Source organism: Trachurus japonicus, chromosome 1 (assembly GCF_045865225.1).
Source record: "Trachurus japonicus isolate A0001 chromosome 1, Traja_1.0".
In the NCBI taxonomy this organism is placed as follows: domain Eukaryota; kingdom Metazoa; phylum Chordata; class Actinopteri; order Carangiformes; family Carangidae; genus Trachurus; species Trachurus japonicus.
In genome coordinates this window covers 37,175,997-37,196,244 of record NC_140907.1, presented here as the reverse complement: position 1 = coordinate 37,196,244, position 20,248 = coordinate 37,175,997, and the positions used below count along the sequence as shown (strand labels likewise).

Here is a 20,248-nt window from a genome sequence, read left to right as displayed (position 1 = left end):
AAGGTTATTTTAAGCAATGTTAGAAAACATAAAATCATGGAAAATAAAATAAATAAATGAACATATATGACAGAAAAATGGGAAATATAATGTGTAAGCTTTATTCTACTTCTTTATTCTTTGAAAAATCTCTCATAAATATCTATGGATGTGATGCTTTGTTTAGTTGTTTGGGTCGGTCCGTGCTCCGGAAGAACCAGCCCTCTGCCGCGGTGCATGCTGGGAGACGGAGGCAGGGCCGCCGCGGTGCATGCTGGGAGACGTAGGCAGAGCCGCAGCAGCAGCAGCAGCAGCAGCCGGCTGAGTCAACCTTCACTCCGGCTCCACTTCCAGCCGGCTCTCCGGCGGACTCTCTGCGGACAGCACAGCCGTGTTTACCCGAGTCATGGGCGTCGGTGGACGGCATCTCACGGTCAGTTCACCCGGGTTTCTGTCGGTAACGGAGCCACCGGCTGTCAGAGCGAGCGGGCGGCGGAGAGACGCTGGAGCTAATGCTAACAAGCTAAAGCTAAAGCTGAAGCCGCTTGTTGTCAGTGTTAGCACCGGCTAACTGCTAGCTGCGCAGTTAGCCGAGCTGTTGACTTCACTCCCACCTGAGTGTGAAGCTGCAGGTGTGTGAAGCCGCTTCATACCTGGGCTGTGACAGTGTGTGTGTGTGTGTGTCTGTCTGTCTATGTGTGTGTGTGTGTGTGTGTGTGTTTCAACAGCTCAACACACCCAAACTGACGAGTTATGAGCCAACGTCGCTCTTAGCAACAGGCTAACCAAGCTAGGCTAGGCTAAGCTAGTTAGTAATTTTTTAATTTTTTATAATATACACGCCATCTAAAGAAACCAAAAGAACAAAACCATAACCAAAAGCAATAGACAAACAAAATATAAACACACATTTACTTTTATTTACACAGTTGAATAAGAAAATAGGGTTTATCTTTACAAATAATCACACAGAGGTTTTTAGTGATTTGTAAATGTCTGATGTTTGTAACTTACAGCTTTTCCGTCTTTCATGCCATGTAGTGTTTGAATGTAGTGGAGGATTTCTATTTTCCTAAATTCCTGAAGTCTTGGTCTTTTTAAAGGACCATTTACTGTACGTTTGTGACTGTAGTAGTATTTCCTGTACAAAATTTAAAGACCCAACAAAAACATTTTCCATATACAGTCCAACTTCTACCCAGAACAAGTCAACACAACAGCATTCATGAAAAAGAGACAGTGCAGTTCACATTAACATCTTTACATTTGGAGATGCTCTGATTAACAGGGTCAATTTAGATGTATAATGTTAAATGAAACTCTCTCTGTGTCTGTGTGTGTGTGAGTCTGGATCGGCTCGGCCTGGGTGTGAACCTCCTGCTCTCAGGTGTTCTCAGAGATAAGGCCAACAAAGCAAATCCACGTCTGAGCCTCCTCCCTCTCTCCTCCCGTGTGGGGGAAGCAGAAGCAGGTGTAGCCTAAACCTCCACCTGCAGCGCCTCTCTGACGTCACAGTCTCTCACCTGTGCTGTTAAATGACGTCCTCCTCACACTGTTTACTCTATTTGCATGTGTATTTACAGCGGACAGTTGTTTGTCCTCCCTCAGTGACACAGTTAGTACAAAGAAACAAACAAACATGTGTGGCATCAAGAAGCTAAAGGTTTGTGTTGATGAAGACTCAGTGATGGTCGTGGTTGGCGTGGAGATGGTCGGCCAGCCAGCCCACGAATCACACTCCCCAGAAAGACAAAATTTGAGAAACATTTGACATAATTAGCTAATTTATCTACCTTTATTTTGAAGAAGGAGCTTTAATACGAACATCTACCTTTTAATTTGAAGGAGCTTTAATACAAACTGTTTGTGTTAAAGCTCCTTCTTCAAAATAAAGGTAGATGTTTGTATAAAAGCTCCTTCAAAATAAAGGTAGATGTTTGAAACATCTACCCTTAATTCGAAGGAGCTTTAATACGTACGTCAACCTTTATTTTGAAGGAGCTTTAATACGAACATTTACCTTTAATTTGAAGGAGCTTTAATACGAACATTTACCTTTAATTTGAAGGAGCTTTAATACGAACATCAACCTTTATTTTGAAGGAGCTTTAATACGAACATTTACCTTTATTTGGAAGGAGCTTTAATATGAACATTTACCTTTATTTTGAAGGAGCTTTAATATGAACATCAACCTTTAATTTGAAGGAGCTTTAATACAAACATTTACCTTTAATTTGAAGGAGCTGTAATATGAACATCAACCTTTAATTTGAAGGAGCTTTAATACAAACATTTACCTTTATTTTGAAGGAGCTTTAATACAAACATTTACCTTTATTTCGAATGAGCTTTAATACAGACGTTTATTCTGAAGGAGCGTAAACACCTGTGGAGAACGCTAACAGACCGTATCGGTGAGGCCACGCCCCCTCCCCGGTCCTGTTGAACAGGTTTTAGGAGACAGACCAGCCTCAGTTTGTTTCAGTTGGAAACAGTTGGTTGTTTTGTTTCTGTAACGTAACGATCGGGTGAAGGTCACGTTCAGGTTCAGGAAGGAAACGGGACGAGGTCGTAACGATAACGATAACGACTGTGTGTGTGTGTGTCACTGTGTCAACATCTTATGAATGGAGGATAGCCTATAGATATGTACTTTATTAATCCAGAGGCAAATGTGGTCACCTGCTCTCACAACATACCACAACAATAAATACAAACAGATAAAAGGCTAAAAATGTAATTTGTTACTAATTCCTTGCAGAAATTTTGAGAGGGCCATGTGGGAATCAAACCCACGATCTTCAGGTCTAGACAGAGCTAATCAGACTGACACATCATCATCTTTCTAGAAGCAGTGATATGGAGGAGCTGTAATCGCACTGAGAGGCTCACAGTTTAAATTCTGTGAGTCTCTCTGCTTTGTTGAGCACATTGTTAGAGAGTGGACAAGTTTGTCTACAACTGTGGAAAAAATCATGTGTGTAGAGTGTAATTTGTGGCTGTGAGCAGCGTGGAAAGAGAAAAGTTTCAGACAACTTCTCCCACTCTAGCCGATGATGTCACCCACTCTAGCACGAACATTCCGCGCAATACACACCCATTATAATCTCAATATTTCTCCAAAAATGATCATGGTGATTGAACAGTGATTGATCAGAAACTATAATACCCATCAACATGTGGATTAACACACCAATAGACAAGACTTGTGTCTACATTTTACAGTTTAAATGGAGCCTCCAGGTGAAAGTACGCCGGAGTAGTAGATGTTGACTTTCATCGCAAAAAATCGCATCATGTCAAAAAGTAATATCACGCCGTCCCAATGGAGCCGCACGTTTTGATTCGTAACGTACGACTTTGTAGCGGTCCATGCGAGTTACGCCAAACTGTCTGAGCACAAGGAATTCTGGGAGCAAGATGTAAACAAACAAACATGGCAAACTGTATGGAGTTTGTTAGGGCTGACCCCAAAACCTTTTTCCTTTTTTCCTTTTTGACACCGGTTCTCCCCCGTCCAACGTTGTGATCGCGCACCCCTGTGGCCGTCGAAGCTTCGATTTTGATCGATTTTATGTCCGCGAATATTTGTTTATCTAAATATGATAATCGGGACAGCCCTAGAATTTGTGCTGCTTCTGCTCATTTGAGCGAAACGGTGGATGAGATAACAGAAGCTGTTACCTGATACCTGATACCTTTTATCCTACGTTATTCGTATTTTTTTAAAACGTATTTTGTATTGATTACAGTAATGCACTGAAAGAATCGGAAATGGGTCAGAAAAACACGAGTTACGTGTTGCCTGGAACGCACGATGAGTCTTCTAGTTGTAGGACGAGTTACAAATCTAAATTTGGGAGGAAGAGGAAATACACTAAGGTTTGAATTTATCAGAACAAATTACATTTTATATTCGTTCGAACCTAATTTTTTTTTAAAAAAGCGACTAAAATAGACAGGATATCAATAGGAGCAATAGTAATTGTTGCTATTGTAACACTGACCTCTATAGACCGAATCTCCTTGTTGTTTACATTCTACTTCTGGGTAGAAAACCAGCACGTAATTTGAATGAGAACAATAATAACGAACGAGAGTTTAGCTATATATCATATTTTTCACGCCCTATCACCGTTTAGACAAATCTGAAATGATTGAAGAAACATTACTATTTCTGTGTGTGTGTGTTTTGTGTTGCTATGTGTTGTATTTATTCAGTTTGGAGGAATCACGGTGTCTAGAAAACATCAGTGGCTCAGCGGTAGCTAAGCTAACGGCAGTAGCTAAGCTAACGGCGGTAGCAAAGCTAACAGTAGTAGCTAAGCTAACACCAGGACGTCAGCTGTTAAAACCCTCCCGTTGTGGGACACGACATGAAAATATTTTTTCATGGACCATTTATTGAGTCACTGAGTTATTAAAGTTAAACAGGTAGCTAACCGTTAGCCCAGCTAATCTCTGCTAACCATGACTAATTCCATAAATGTGCACACATAAATAGTAATGCAGGGTTTCCCCCAGTGTATTATAAGCCTGGCGGGCCGCCAGGCCTTACTTGCCCCCCCGCCAGGCTAAGCATCGTTTATTAATTTTTTAAAATCAGTTTTTATACTCAATAAACACGTGATCAGGTGTCTTTTTCATCACCTGACAACGTCACAACTTCGTCGCGCATAACGGGTCACGGACATCATGCTCATCAGACCGCATCTATGATCAGACCGCTGCTTCACCAGCTGACCGAGAGGAACGCACCGAGTCCACGTTAACGTGAGCCGAGCCACGGCTCCAAGAGGCTCAGTCAGCTGCTGCAGCTGTTAGCTGGTAGCTGTTAGCTGTTAGCACGTCGTCCCCTGCAGCGTCAGAGCTCCGGACTCCTGTGAGCCGCGGGGCTTTGACCTGATGTGAAAATGATCCATTGTTTCATTTTTCAGCTCGTAAAGTTCGCGATCACACACGTTTGTTTTCTCTGGTCCAAACAGTAAATCCGCGAGTGTCACGTTTCCATGACGACTGACTGGAAAAGCGTGGTACGTCATTACGTGACTCCAAATCTTTTACAGTCTATGCTCCAGATGTAAAGAATCTCGGAGAATAAAAAAAAATAAAATCTGAGAAATAAAGCTAAAGGAGACACCAGGCAGTTGTTCCTTTTTAGTTTTTAATGCAAACAGTTGATGCTATTTATTTAAATATTATTTTATAATTATAATTATAATTATTTATTTATTTTTGTGGTTATTGAACAGCATTTCAAGAGTGCCTTTCTGTAAGACTCTGCTATAGCTGGTGTTTAATATGTTACATAAATGTCTTATAATAACAGATGTTTATGATAATATTTTCAAATTTCCAGTCAACTTTTAACATGGATCCTAAGGCCTTATGGAATCACACCTTATAAATGCTACTGCTGCATTAATGAATCTGTTCCCTACAGGGCCCTGCCATCAGTCAATGGTCAGGGTCAGGCCCCTGTCACAGAAAAATACGCTTGGGCACCGGTGGCTCGGCGATGGGCTGCGGATGGGCCGCCGGTGGTCCGCCGGTGCCACCCTACCACCGGGCTTAACAAGTTTTCTGGGGGAAACCCTGGTAATGTTTGTCCAATCATTGGTTTTATAGACTTTACAAACATCAGATTAGTCTAAACGGCGATATAGTAACATGAAAAATTAGATATATAGCGAAACTCTCGTCCGTCACTATTGTTCTCATGCTGGTTTTCTACCCGGAAGTAGTTGTAAACAACAAGGAGATTCGTCCTATAGTTATGGAACAGCTGTAGAGGCTCTGACCCTGTCCTCTGTCTCTGTCCTCTATCTCTCTCTGTCTGTCTCTCTGTCTCTCTGTCTCAGCTGTAGGAGGAGCCTCGGAGCCTCTCACCCTCTCACCAGCCCAGAGTCATGGAGCCTGATGTCATCCGTCTGTACTCGTCCTCCCCGCCGCCGCTCGAGGACGCCGGCGCCGAGGAGGAGGACGACGAGTTCGGAGACTTCGGCACCTTCTCGGCCGTGGCGGGCAGCGTCAGCTTCACGGAGTTCGACACCCCGACCACGTTCAACCAGAACCAGGCGCTGACGGCCACGTCGCCGCCGGAGATCCTCAACAACAACCGAGCGCCGACGGGATTCGGCCGCGAGCTGCCCAAGGCCAACGGCGTCGTCGTGGCGCCGTCTGGCCCCGCCCCCTCCGACAGGACTGAGGTCAAAAAGGCGGCGCTGTCGGTGTCCGGCGGCGTCCCGGCGGGCGGCAGCGAGCTGGCCGACTGCAACGGCGGCGGCGCGGAGGTGCTGACGAACGGGTTTGCGACCTTCGATGTTCAGGGAAGCCCCTCCTCTCAGAATTCTGTCCACTCGCACATCAAAGGAACGGCGTCCGGCGAGGACACGGGGGACGCCTGCAGCCCCCAGGACGACTTCGCCGACTTTGCTGCCTTTTCCAGCGCCGACGGTAGGGCTTGGACGATATGCTTTTCTCCCGATTCGATTCTTCTACGATTTTTTGGATGGCGATTCGATTTAAATTGCTTGATTTAAATTCGATATTGCCGATTCTCTCGATTTTTAGTCTGCATTTTTAACATTTATCTGCACACAAATACTGTAGGAGCCTAAAAATTAACATATCCATCCATCCATCCATCCATTTTCATCCGCTTATCCGGAGTCGGGTCGCGGGGGCAGCAGTCGGAGCAGGGATCATGAGGGGTTTTGGAACCGCTCTTAGTCTGACCCATCACCTAGGACCTGTTTGCCTTGGGAGACCCTACCAGGGGCATTAAGCCCCGGACAACATAGCTCTTAACATACTCCATTATAAAGTGAACTTAAACCCTTTTCAAAACCTGTACTCTCTGTATGTAAAAAAGGCTAACAAATGCACATTGCACAATATTTAAAAAAAAAAATGCGATATTTATGTGAATCAATTTTATCTCCCACCCCTAGCCGACGGTCCGGTCAGCTCGCCGGCGGACCGGGACCGCGACCAGGACCCGGACCCGGACCCGGACCAGGACCAGGACCAGGACCAGGACCAGGACCCGGACCAGGACTGTCCCCAGGACGCCACCGACCTGGACCAGTGCTGCGCGGCGGCGGCGGAGGGAACGACCTCGGACGACGAGGTCAGAGACACAAACAGAACTGGATCCGTCTCCGTGGCGGTGGCGGCGGCGGCTGAGGACCGGGACGCTCAACAAAGGGACGAGGCCGCCGCCTCTGCTCAGGACGCAGAGACGGTTTGCACTAACGAGCCCGTCCCCCCGCCGCCGCCGCCGCTGGCGGACAGAGGCGACGGAGCCGCCGGAGACGAATCCAAAGACCCCGCGCCGGGCTGCGGCGAGCACGACGAGCAGGACCTGTCGCCCGACGGCGGCGCGGCGGACAGCGAGGCCGGACAGTCAGACGAGACGGAGACGGAGACGTCTCTGGGCCGGCCGCTGTCCACCGACGCTCTGGAGGAGTTCTGCTCCGTCGACGGCGGCGATGTGAGCACCACGGGCTCGGCGCCGTCTCCGCCGCTGCAGGGCGACACGGCGACGCCCGCCGACCACAGCCAGCTCGCTGACGAGGACGACGAGGACTTCGGGGACTTTGGAGACGTCGGCTCGTTCGGCGCTCAGAGCTTCGCCGACTTTGAGCCGCCGCAGCGGAACGGGGCGCAGGACTCGGCCGCTCCCGTCGAGGACAAGGACGACGACGAGGACGACGACTTTGGAGACTTTAACTCCCCCAAACGCCACGGTGACGGGGGCGGGGGCGGCGGCGTTGGCGGCGGGGGGGATGAGGCGTTTGCAGACTTCCCCGTCAGCGACAGCTTCGGTAACTTCAGCTCGGCGGCGGCGGGCGGAGCCGACGGGACGGAGCAGGAGGACGCCGGGTGGAGCGCCTTCGGAGAGCAGCCGGCGGCGGGGGAGGGGCAGGGGGAGGGGGAGGAGTCCTGGGCGGCTTTCAGCACGGAGCCGAGCGGCGGCGCCGGCGGCCCGGGGGAGAGCAGAGGGGGGAGGGAGGGGGAGGAGGAGGAGCAGCAGCAGCAGCAGGAGGAGGAACCGGCAGCGAGGGAGGAGGAGACGACGAGGACGGACAGACAGACGGTAAGAACCTGGTCAGACAGGAAGTGACATCATCACCTGTGTCGTTGGTATTACGTCTGCTACTAGGGATGTGCACGGGTACCCGAGTACCCGGGTACCCGAGGAGGCAATCTGCTATCCGGTTATGAATGTATTATCCGGTTAACCGAGGATTAAAAAAACGGCACGTTAGAGCAACAGTCTAGTGTCGGATCAAACTACATCATCATGTCGTGGTTCGGCTTTTTGTAGTGTTAAACAGTTTCAGATCAACTAACGTGATTTTCTGCTGTGTAAAAGCGTTTTTGGATCGAGCCTCGGACTTTCAAACCTTTTACAATAATCTGTGGTGGTTCCCTCGGCGTAAGCACCACGACAGGTGTCATCAAGTCTGTTAGAAAATCTGCTTTCAGTTTACAAACACTCTGTAACCTTCCCAGTTATTTCCTGAAACGATGCGAGGCCGAGAGGACCGAAGGCACCAACATGTAGTGTGGACTAATAAATAAAAAAGAAAAGAAAAGAAAAAAAAAAAACTTTTCTCCTCCGAGGCAGCCGCGGCATAAATGCTCTGCGCTCAGAGCGCATGCAGCGCATTTATTCCCCGGCATAAAGATGCACATCTGCCCCATATGTGCATCTTAAACTCCATCTCTACTCTTATTATCCTGCTGATATTTTGTCTGACGACGCTGTGTGTCAGTGATGCGACTGTCTGACGGACAGAGCGCATTTATGCACCGGCTGCGCTCTGTCCGTCAGACATGACCTCATTTTATTTTTTATTACAGTAGCTATTCGGTTACCCGGGTACGACAAGGTTAGGATACTCGGTTAGAAAATTATTTGAAATGCCCATCCCTAGTTGGTATTAAGTCTGCCACTGTTGCAACTCTTATGTTTTATTTTCACTATTACCATATTTATTTATTATTATCATTACTATGAATAATCATGCTGCTTGAGCGCTTTGCACTTTGCCCACCTCATACATGTTTCGGGATTGTCTAATGTGTTGTCTATTGTCTAATTGTGTCTTTTTATGCCTCACCTTCGTATAGTAGCTTGTGGTCTGTGTAATTGTGTGTATTTTATCATTCTTATGTTATGTGTAGGGACTACAGATGGAAATTAGATGGAAATTAAATCTGGTGCAACCATCTTTTCATTTGTTCCTGCAAATGATTAATGTAATGGCACATTGTCCCTTATTAAACTAATAATAAGGGACTAGAGAGTTGGGTCACAGCTGTATCGATCATTTATTGGTCGTGATGTCACAGACAGGTGAGTGAGTGACACACCTGTGACAGTCTGTGTGCTGCCGTGGTAACGCCAGAAGGAGGAAGTGAGCTCTGACTGAAATCACTTCTACTTCCTGTTTCTACACGGCTGAAACCAACTTCCTCTGAACACACACGCACAGAGACAGACACACACACACACACACAGACACAGACACACACACACACACACACACACACACAGAGACAGGTGCGGCCCTCAGGTATGTGACTGAACCAGTGGAACCGGCTGTGACCTCAGAGCTGTGACATCATCCTTCAGCTCAGGATGAAACCATCCTATTATATTGGTTCCCTGTAGGTTAAAGGAGAAGTGCTGGGTTTTTTTACAACCTCGACCTTATTTCTGTCATAAAACACGGTGGTTTCCTCGTCTGTGATGTCATTAGGTTAGATCCATTCAGAGCAGCGTTTATCCATACGTAAAAACAGGGTGGATCGCCGTGGAGCGTCCGGTCGGGGCTCTGGTGGGTCTCAGTAACCAGGCCGTGGAGTGCAGAGAGAGTTCTTTATTTTCTAATAAAGTTGTTGCCTCTTACTGTGCCTTCATACCAAAAGCTTCCAAAGCGTCACCAGATTAGCTATGACACGGTTCAGCTCCCCAACGACCAGCGCAATCGAATTTTGACGTCGGTATATAGGACGAATCGCCTTGTTGTTTACAACTACTTCCGGGTAGAAAACCAGCATTCGAACAATAGTGACGGACGAGAGTTTCGCTATATATATCTACTTTTTCATGTCACTATATCACCGTTTAGACTAATCTGATGTTTGTAAAGTCTATAAAACCAATGACTGGACAAACATTACTATTTACGTGAGCACATTTTTGTAATTAGTCATGGTTATCATAGATTAGCTGGGCTAACGGTTAGCTACCTGTTTAACTTTAATAACTCAGTGACTCAAACGCTCCATGAAAAAATATTTTCTCCAGCGGATATCTGAGTTCCAACATGACTGAGCTAACTGTAGTAGTTTCATGTCGTGTCCGACAACGGGAGGGTTTTAACAGCTGACGTCCTGCTGTTAGCTTAGCTACCGCCGTTAGCTTAGCTACCGTTAGCTGTCCCTGTCAGCTGCAGCCACTGATGCTTTCTAGACACTGTGATTCCCCCAAACTGAATAAATACAACACATAGCAACACAAAACACACACACAGAAATAGTAATGTTTCTTCAATCATTTCAGATTTGTCTAAACGGTGATAGGGCGTGAAAAATATGATATATAGCCTAGCTAAACTCTCGTTCGTTACTATTGATCTCATTCAAATTACGTGCTGGTTTTCTACCCGGAAGTAGAATGTAAACAACAAGGAGATTCGGTCTATACGCTGCTCTGAATGGATCTAAATATCGTCTGAAGGATCCTAACTAGGACTGAACGATATGGACAAAATGTCATATCTTGATATTCATGCCAGATATCTTGATATCGATACGATACGACTACGGGTTCAGTGAAAACCAAGCATTTTTCAGAAAAATAAAAACATCATAATACAAAAGAATGTGGAAGTGCAGTTTTATTGATAAGAACTCACTGCCAGTCATCAACATTAACATACAAGTCACCAATAAATAAATTAAAAGTCAAACATTTTACTGCAGCTCTGCTTTAACAATAAATAACAAATATATGCTGCAGCTGGTGGAAATAGTGCAACATCTTCTCAAGGGGGCGGAGCTTCACTGACGGACCGCTGTCCTCCTCCTCCTCCTCTCCACAGGTATCCCAGGTGTCTCTGTCCAGTCGACTGGAGAAGTTGTTCCACAGCAGCTTCCCCCCGGCCGCCGCCGCCGCCCCGGTGGAGGAGCAGGTGGTGTCGCTGCAGATCCTTCTGGAGCCACACAGAGGACAGGAGGGGGAGGGGCCACCGAGCACCAGGTGAGCGGCATTTAAGCAATATCACAGGAGAGGGAGTGCTGTTGTACTGTATATCAGCACGGCTGTGATTCGGTCGTAGATAATCCCATTGTGCTGATATACAGTACAACAGCACGACCTCGAGTGTGATATTGCTTTTATACAACAGTGCTACGAGCGCATTTTAGAACAGTAATAAACTACAAGATATTATGATTTGTTTGTTTATTTAATCATTTATTTGGCTCCGCCAACAGAAATAGTTCCGCAACTGGAAGGGAGACAAGGCTGTTGCCAGGCAACACATAAACATTTCATACTAGCTTGCTACTAGCTACAAGCTTTTCCACCGAGCTGCTTCCAGTGCTGGTTCTGGTTCTGAGCCCGTGTCTGATCAGCACCGGAGCAACAGGACCAGCATGAAGACACAGAGACGTTATCGATACCGTATTACATTTGTTTATCTGCTATGTAATCAGTATAAACACAGTTGAAGCTAAGTAGCTGAGCTACGTGGCTAACAACAGCTAACGCTAATATCAAAACACATCGCCGTCAAAACGTAGTTGTCCCCGCGGCGATTTTTTTCCAGCCGGGTTTAGTAGAGATTTATCTCCAATTAGACGGACCAGGTCAGGTCCAGTTCAGGTCCGTTTCTAACTGTAGTAGCAGCAGAGAGATGGAGCAGCTCCTGTATGGGGAGCCTGGCTCTGACTTAGCTCCTGTCCAGCTGAACAGCGGAGTGATGATGACTGTGAAAAGTCCCAGTGCTGTTATACTGTATATCAGCACTCATGGAACGTCTCTTGTCCAATCAAATTGCTCGGTTGGGACCGGTCGGAACTACCTGTTGTACCTCTTCCCTACCTGACTGCTGTGGTCTGATTGGTCGTTCAGGGCGGTGGTGTGCGGCGGCGGCAGCGTGTGGACGCAGCTTCAGGACATCCACGAGGCGCTGGGCCTCCGCTACCAGTGGGGCGGCTCCCACTGCAACAAGGCTCTGCTCTGCTGCCTCGGCATCGACACCAGGAACATCGTGAGTTCACCGGGGGAGGAGAGGGGGAGGAGGGGAGAGAGGGGAGAGAGGGGGAGAGAGGGGGAGAGGAAGAGAGGATGAGGAGAGTAGGAGAAGAGGAGGAGGAGAGTAGGAGAAGAGGAGGAGGAGTAGAGAAGAATGAGGAGAGTAGTAGAAGAGGAGTAGAGTAGTAGAAGTGGGGGAGAAGAGAAGGAGGAGGAAGAGTAGGAAAGGAAGAGAGGATGAGGAGAGTAGTAGAAGAGGAGGAGTAGAGAAGTAGGAGGAGTAGAGTGGTAGAAGTGGAAGAGTAGAGAAGGAGGAGGAGAGTAGTAGAGGAGGAGGAGGAGGAGGAGGAGGAGTGGAGGAGTAGAGAAGAAATGGGAGAGGAGGAGTAGAGTAGTAGAAGTGGGGGAGAAGAGAAGGAGGAGGAAGAGCAGGGGAGTAGTAGAGGAGAGGAAGAGAAGGATGAGGAGAGTAGTAGAGGAGGAGGAGTAGAGGAGGAGGAGTAGAGGAAGAGGAGAGTAGTAGAGGAGAGTAGTAGAGGAGGAGTAGGAGTGGAGGAGGAGGAGAGGAGGAGTGTGTGTTTAACCTGTGATGTTTTGCTGCTGACAGATGTTTCCTCTCTCTCTCTCTGCAGCTGTTCACGGGTCAGAAGAAGCAGCCGGTCATCGTGCCTATGTACGCCGCCAGCCTGGTCAGTCTCCATGGCAACCACCCAAACACCCCACCCCCAACACACACACACACACACACACACAGTTTTAGTTTAGTTTAGTTTAGTTTTTTTATTTGCACATTATAAAACCTGTATAAACAATGAACATAGTCAAATTAAACATTGTGCAGGAGAAGTAGAAGCAGTGGTGGTTTTCAGAGTAGGAAGACAACACAGAAACTCACAACATAAAAAACAGAAAAGAAAGAAAAACAAGGAAAAAAGAAAGACAAGTTAACATAGAAAAATGAAAGATACTGAATTAATAATAAAAAATAAAAAACCCAGTTTACATAATGAAAAAGGAAAAAAAAAAATATTTTGAAAGGATTCAGTGTGTAAACTAAACACTAGGGGTGGGAGAAAAAATCGATTCACATAAATATCCTGATATATTTTTTGACGATTTTTAAATCGATTTTCTTTTTCAAAAACCGATTATTTTTTAATATTGTACAATGTGCATTTGTTTGCCTTTTTTACATACAGAGAGTACAGGTTTTGAAAAGGGTTTAAGTTCACTTTATAATGGAGTATGTTAATTTCTAGGCTCCTACAGTATTTGTGTGCAGATAAATGTTAAAAATGCTAAAGACTAAAAATCGAGAAAATCAGCAATATCGTAGAATCGCAATTTAAATCGAATCGCCATCCAAAAAAATCGTAGAAGAATCGAATCGGGAGAAAAGCGTATCGTCCCAGCCCTAGTAAACACCTGAGTCTCTTCATCTCACCTGTGTTTGTCTGTGTGTGTGTCTGTGTGTCTGTGTGTGTGTGTGTGTGTGTGTGTGTGTGTGTGTGTGTAGGGGATGCTGGAACCGACCAAAGAGCCAGTGAAGCCGGTCTCTGCAGCGGAGATGATCGCCTCCATCGCCCAGGCCCCCCCACCTGCCCCGGAGAAAACCTCCTGCCCCCCCGACCCCGTCCAGGTCCGTACACACACACACAGAGACAGACACACACTGACCTCCTCCAGGGTTCGTATGTTTTGAAAAAACCTGGAAAAGTCTTGGAAACTTCAGTGTTGTGTCTGTCTTCTAAAGAAACTTAAAGGGATAGTTCAACATTTTGTCAAATTGGCCCATTGCCATAATCCCTATAGTCATAGCAGTAGGTTTGTTACCTTTAATTGTCGGTGCAAGATGTTTTTAGAACGGCGGAGCAGAGCCGTGAGCTGCTCAGAGCTATGCTACAGAGGCTCATGGGATTTCTTGGTTTCCCTCATCAAACTCATCAAATACACAATCCAACAACTCCACAACGCTCTGGTGGACAAGTTGTGACCTGCACATTCACCACGCTATGAGATAATAACACAACGTTACCACACAGAGTTGTTTTAGAGGGAAATTCATGCAAAACCGCTGATGCGCGTTGCCTTCAGGGACAGTTTTTCATCAACAGTCTCTGTATTTCCCTCTAAAACAACTCTGTGTGGTAACGTTGTGTTATTATCTCATAGCGTGGTGAATGTGCAGCTCACAACTTGTCCACCAGAGCGTTGTGGAGTTGTTGGATTGTGTATTTGATGAGTTTGATGAGGGAAACCAAGAAATCCCATAATGAGCCTCCGTAGCGTAGCTCTGAGCAGCTCACGGCTCTGCTCCACCGTTCTAAAAACAGCTTGCACCGACAATTAAAGGTAACAAACCTACTGCTATGACTATAGGGATTATGGCAATTGGCCAATCTGACTAAATATTGAACTATCCCTTTAAGTTGATGAATTGTTTTTACATAGTTTTCTTCGTATGTTTCTTGCTGACATTGAAACGTGTATGTGAACGCTGCTCCTCCTCCTCTCTCCTCCTCCAGCAGGAGGCGCTGCCCCCGGTGCAGTTTGACTGGAGCAGCAGCGGCCTCACCAACCCCCTGGACGGTAAGTTACCCCCCCCCTTTACCCCTCCGCCCCCCTCCTCCTCCTCCTCGTCCTCCTCCTCTTCTAACCTTCATAGAGTTTCTCTCCTGATTTCTTTGGCCACACCCACTGACTCACAGCCAATCAGAATAAAGCAGCGTGTGTGTGTGTGTGTATAGTAGTAACAAATGTGTTAAAGGGGCGTTCACACCAAATGCGATAGATGCGAATTGAGCGGCAACTCTAAATCAATGTAAAATCATGGACCAATAGTCCAAAAGGATCAGGCTGCGTGATACAAGCGTCTCAAGCGATTGTATTCACGTCTGTTGCGTTCGGTGTGAACGCCCCTTAAAGGATAATTACCGGTTTTTTATAATCTGGACCTTATTTCTAGCATAAAATACGATCATTTCCTCCCCCAGATAACTTTGGTGTCATTACAAGTGGTTGTGATGAAATGAGCTCCAGCCGAGAGCCGCGTATATCCGTATAATGGAGTCTACAGGGCAGCAGAATGCAGCCTCTAAATAACACATTATCTGCAGAGAAACTCCTTCATTTCACCAATGTTTAGTTCTGATAGGCTAGTGCTATTCCCCTCTGAGTCCGGGGTTAGCTGTTATCAACATCCGGGGTCTGTAGGTTGACCTACTGACCTCTGACCTGGATGATGTCCAGGTCCAGATTGTAAAAAAAAAAACGGTAATTATCCTTTAAGAGTTTTCAAATTAAAACTCAAGCCCAGACTTTTCAAAATAAAAGCCTTGTAGTGAATCTGTGTGTTGGTCTCTAACGTTCTGATCAGTAACACTGCTGCATGTCTCTCTCTCGATCTCTCTCTCTTTTCTCCATCTCACCTTCTCCCTCCCCCTCTCTCTTTGTCTCCCTTTTCTCACTCTCTTTTGATTCTCCCTCTCTTTTCTGTGTGTGTGTGTGTGTGTGTTAACCTCGGCCGCCCTCTGGCTCTGCAGCGAGTGGAGGCTCGTCTCTTTTAAACCTCGACTTCTTTGGTCCTGTGGAGGATTCAGGCTCCAGCAGCTCCACATCCATCCCAGGTAGCTCCTCTAGCTCCTCTTAACTCCTAACTCCTCCTCCTCCTCTTACTCCTCTTCCTCTTAACCTCCGCCCGCCGCTCTCCTGTGATCGTGTGGTTGATGTCGTCGTTCCTCCAGGTGTTTGATTAATCAGGACCAGACTTGTAGTTCTCGAGACCGGTCTTGGACTTTTTTGTGGTCTTGGTCTTGTCACGGCCTCGGGGCTCTCGGTCTCGCAATGTCTCGGACTGGCGGTGCGGTCTCGAAGGGATTTAATATTCAAGCAGGCACGCTGTTTTTTTGTTTTTTTTTAATCAATATTTATACGCCGACTTCAAGTGCTATCAATCATATGCATTTTGAGACACAGATGCGTTAGTGTTGGCCATGCGATCGCGTGATCAGTGACCACAACAAACTCCTCCAACCTCTCCAGCCCGGGAGCAGACAGCAGCAGACTGCAGCTTATGCTCCGTCCACCGGACATGACCGGACCGAACGGGCGGCCAGAAGCAGTGTTGCAACCGTGGCGACTTTCCAAACCCTTCTTGGCGACTTTATTTTGTTAAAAGCGACTAGCGACAAATCTAGCTACGTTTTGCTGGTGTTGTTACAGACGGTTGTGGTTTGGAGACTCAGACGTGTTATCACCGCTGTCCTCAACGTGCCAAAGCACTCAGCGGCAGTCAGTCTCAGTCCCCGCTACAGTCAGAGACCCGCCACCCCACCAATACATTTTGTATGTATTGTATTGTTGTGCCTGTAGTTGAAATAATACAATCTCATATTTAAACTAAGCAGCTGAACCCTGTAGCAAAATATGGTGTAACTAGATTTTTTTCTTCTTTTATTTATTTTTTTTGGTCTCGGTCTCGGTCTTGAGCTGAACTAGTCTTGGTCTTGACTTGTTCTGTCTTGGTCTCGGGTTAGGCGGTCTTGACTACAAGTCTAATCAGGACTAACAGTGTGTGCGTGTGTGTCCAGGTGTCGACCCTGAACTCTACGAGCTGACGACGGCGAAACTGGACCCAGGCGGCGGCGGCAGCCGAGTGGCCGACGCCTTCGCCCGCCTCATGTCGACCATGGAGAAGACCAGCACCTCCACCAGGTCAGACGGCCTTCCTGGGATGTGGCCAATTAAAGGGATAGTTCACCCAAAATTCAAATTGCACTCATTAATCTACTCCCCCTCATGTGGACTAAGGGCTGGGAGAAGTTTCAGAGTCCTCCGTGGCTTCTCTGAGTTACAGGGGGTCTCGGCGTAGCAGTGCATGTCCATATGACGGTTGCAAATGGATACCAACTGTCTTCGTAACAAAAAGACACACCAAAAAACATCCAAATACCTCCATGCTGCTCGTATGTAATGTCCGTCTTGTATTGAAGCCCCGAAATGAGAAATTGTCCCGAAAAAAATTAAATAAGTCTATATTTTAAGCTTGTTTGTAGCGGAAGCTCCCAGTGTTGCTCTGCCAGAATCTCGCGCGATTTGCACTGACACCCAGTTCACGGCTCCACAAATCGCACGAGATTCTGGCAGAGCAACACTGGGAGCTTCCGCTACAAACAAGCTTAAAATATAGACTTATTTAATTTTTTTCAGGACAATTTCTCATGTCGGGGCTTCAATACAAGACGGACATTACAGACGAGCAGCATGGATGTTTTTTGGTGTCTTTTTGGACGAAGAAAAGTGAGCTCCGTTCACAACCGTTATATATGGACATGCACTGCTACGCCGAGACCCCCTGTAACTCAGAGAAGCCACGGAGGACTCTGAAACTTCTCCCAGCCCTTAGTCCACATTAGGCTTGAGGGGGAGGAGATAATGAGTGAAATTTGAATTTTGGGTGAACTATCCCTTTTAAGGTCTGGAGGAAAAGTGTTGTTTGTTTCAGTAAATGTAAAGTAATTTCTATTTAATTTGTGAACATTTTAGTCTTTAACATTAAAAACAAACTCTTTTTGGTTGTAAAATAAGAGTAAAAGGTTAAAAAAAACTAAATTTGGTAAAGAATAAAACAGATTTTATAGAGTCCTAGTCGTAGGTCAGGGAGGCTGAGGCGTGGTTGCTGATTGGTTGTCGGGTGTGTGACATCACTCCTCCTCCCCGTGACCGACAGGAAGCCGCGGAAGGACGAGAACCTGAGCGAGGAGGCGGCCAAGGTGATCGCGGCGCTGCCCGACCTGTCCTTCATGACGGCCAAGGTGCTGATGTTTCCCGCCACACTGACGCCGCTCAGCTCGTCGGACTGATGAAGCCCCGCCCCCTTTTCTTTTCCTCTTCTCTGGCCCCGCCCACAACCACCACCACGATGTCACGTCACTGGCCACGCCCACTACTGGCTCGGCCCGTTTTTATTATCCACCATCTTTTGTTTTGTTTTGTTCTGTTTTTGTTTTGTTTTTCTCGCTGCAGCTTAGCTCCTCCTCTTCCTGTTTCCTGTCGTTTTTTTTTTTAACTTTCTTTAACGTTTTTCAAAATAAAAGCGAAGCATTTATTATCATCAGGGGAACGGCGGCTGAGCGGTTGGTCGGCCCGACGACGACCTGCACGTGGAACAGCATTAACCTCTGGAGGAAGAGATGGGAAGGGTCGGATGAGGAGAAGAGGAAGAGGAAGAAAAAGAAGAAGCGTTGTTGTACATATTCAGGGATTCTACGTTTCTTTTCCCGTTTTTTGTTTTTTAGATTCCGGATGACTTCCTGTCTGTGGTGGGAGTGTGTTCATGTCTGTGAAGGAAAAAACACTGGCCGAAGCTCTTTGAATCAAACTGAAGTGGAGCATATATATATTATATAATATTATATATATATATATGACCAGTATAAATTAATACATTTATATACATATATATAAAATCTCTCTCTATATATTTATGGACTTGAAACCACACTGCCTGCAAAATCCAGCTGAATGTTTCGTCCCCTCGTCGTTGTCGTTTTGTTTTTTTTTACCTCCACTCACCTGGTTGTTTTAATCCTGTGGCCACGCCCACTTCCTGTTTATGTCATTTAATTAAGTTTTTAACATTAACAACTCCCCCACTTCCCCACTCTCCCTTCAGTTTAACCCTGTGTCGATAAAAACATGTGTTATCACTTCACAATAAGAGTCCCCTAAGAAGTTGTTTGGTCAATAAAATGTTTTAAAAAATGTTTTAAAAAAAATATATATATTTCGATCAGTGTTTCTCAAACCACCAGATGTCTTGTTTTGTCCACAAACCAAAGAGAGACTCAGTTTATTGTCATAAAGGAACAAAGAAACCAGAAATATTCACATTTTAGTAACTGAAATCAGAGAATTTGCACTTTTTTTTTCTTTAAAAAACACATTACACAAACTGATTAGACGATTAATTTAATAATCGATTATTATTATACGATCCTGATTAAACGTTTATATCTCGGTTATTAATGAACTTGTTGCTGTGTTATGAGTCATGATGAATGGACGGTTATTATTAACACAGTTGTCATAATAATAAGTTCACACTTACCTTTCCAGAGGGGGGGGACTCTTATTGTGAAGGGGCTTCTCTCTCTCTCCCTCTGTCTGTCTGTCGTGTCGTGTTGCGTTCGGGGGTAAAACGGACATTTAGGTTCAAAACCACTGAGACGTCGTTGTCATGGCGACGTGTGACTCACACCTGAAGGGAACCAAGGGACCAACGGAGCGTCGGTGTGTTTTCTCTCATGTTTGTTTTGGGTTTTTTTTTTGGTTTTTTATTTTTTATTTTTTATTTTTAGTTCTGCTCGTTGCTACTGGTAGCCGTAAGCCCCGCCCCCCCATGGCCCCGCCCCCTCCCCCTCCCCCTTTTCGTCCCAGGAGGATTTTGCACATTGTAAAGATGAAATGGATGTAATCATAGTTCACTGTGGCTTTAGACTGTGTACAGTTAAAACTATGGGCTGTAAAATGTACGGGAAAATTCCTATGGAAAAAAACTGAATCACTTGAAGAGCCTGTCAAAAGGTTTTCGTGCATGTCCGGGTTCTTTTCAGACTACGTGTGTAAATTTTACTTTTAGTGACACAAGAAATTAAAATAATTTAAGAGAAACTCCTGTGTGATGTCATCAAAACACCTGCACCTGAGGAGGAGGCGGAGCTTAGCTGCTCTAAAGGTAAGCTCCTTCAAAATAAAGGTAGGTGTTTGTGTTAAAGCTCCTTCAGAATAAAGGTAGATGTTTGTGTTAAAGCTCCTTCAAAATAAAGGTAGAAGTTTTGTATTAAAGCCTTTTCAAAATAAAGGTAGATGTTTGTGTTAAAGCTCCTTCAAAATAAAGGTAAATGTTTGTATTAAAGCTCCTTCAGAATAAAGGTAGATGTTTGTGTTAAAGCTCCTTCAAAATAAAGGTAATGTTTGTATTAAAGCTTT

The 20,248-nt window shown here is 45.9% G+C and overlaps 1 protein-coding gene across 1 annotated transcript; it reads left to right on the top strand.

The window, feature by feature from the left end:
- Positions 1–349: 349 nt before the first annotated feature.
- aftpha (aftiphilin a) lies at positions 350–19,930 on the top strand. The gene is made up of 11 exons (XM_085786384.1): positions 350–416; positions 5,856–6,443; positions 7,016–8,083; positions 11,112–11,260; positions 12,137–12,275; positions 12,892–12,948; positions 13,776–13,898; positions 14,785–14,848; positions 15,802–15,885; positions 16,849–16,972; positions 17,988–19,930. Exons 2-11 carry the CDS (start codon positions 5,892–5,894, stop codon positions 18,118–18,120), a joined length of 2,493 nt encoding a protein of 830 aa, XP_085642510.1. The 5' UTR covers positions 350–416; positions 5,856–5,891; the 3' UTR covers positions 18,121–19,930.
- The last annotated feature ends 318 nt before the right edge of the window (positions 19,931–20,248 follow it).

Bases quoted from the DNA above. Each gene is read 5' to 3' on its own strand.
- aftpha (XM_085786384.1), top strand. From the start codon at position 5,892: ATGGAGCCTGATGTCATCCGTCTGTACTCGTCCTCCCCGCCGCCGCTC. The intron at 8,084-11,111 runs GTAAGAACCTGG...CAGGTATCCCAG, and splicing joins CGAGGACGGACAGACAGACG to GTGTCTCTGTCCAGTCGACT. The intron at 14,849-15,801 runs GTAAGTTACCCC...CTGGCTCTGCAG, and splicing joins CCTCACCAACCCCCTGGACG to CGAGTGGAGGCTCGTCTCTT.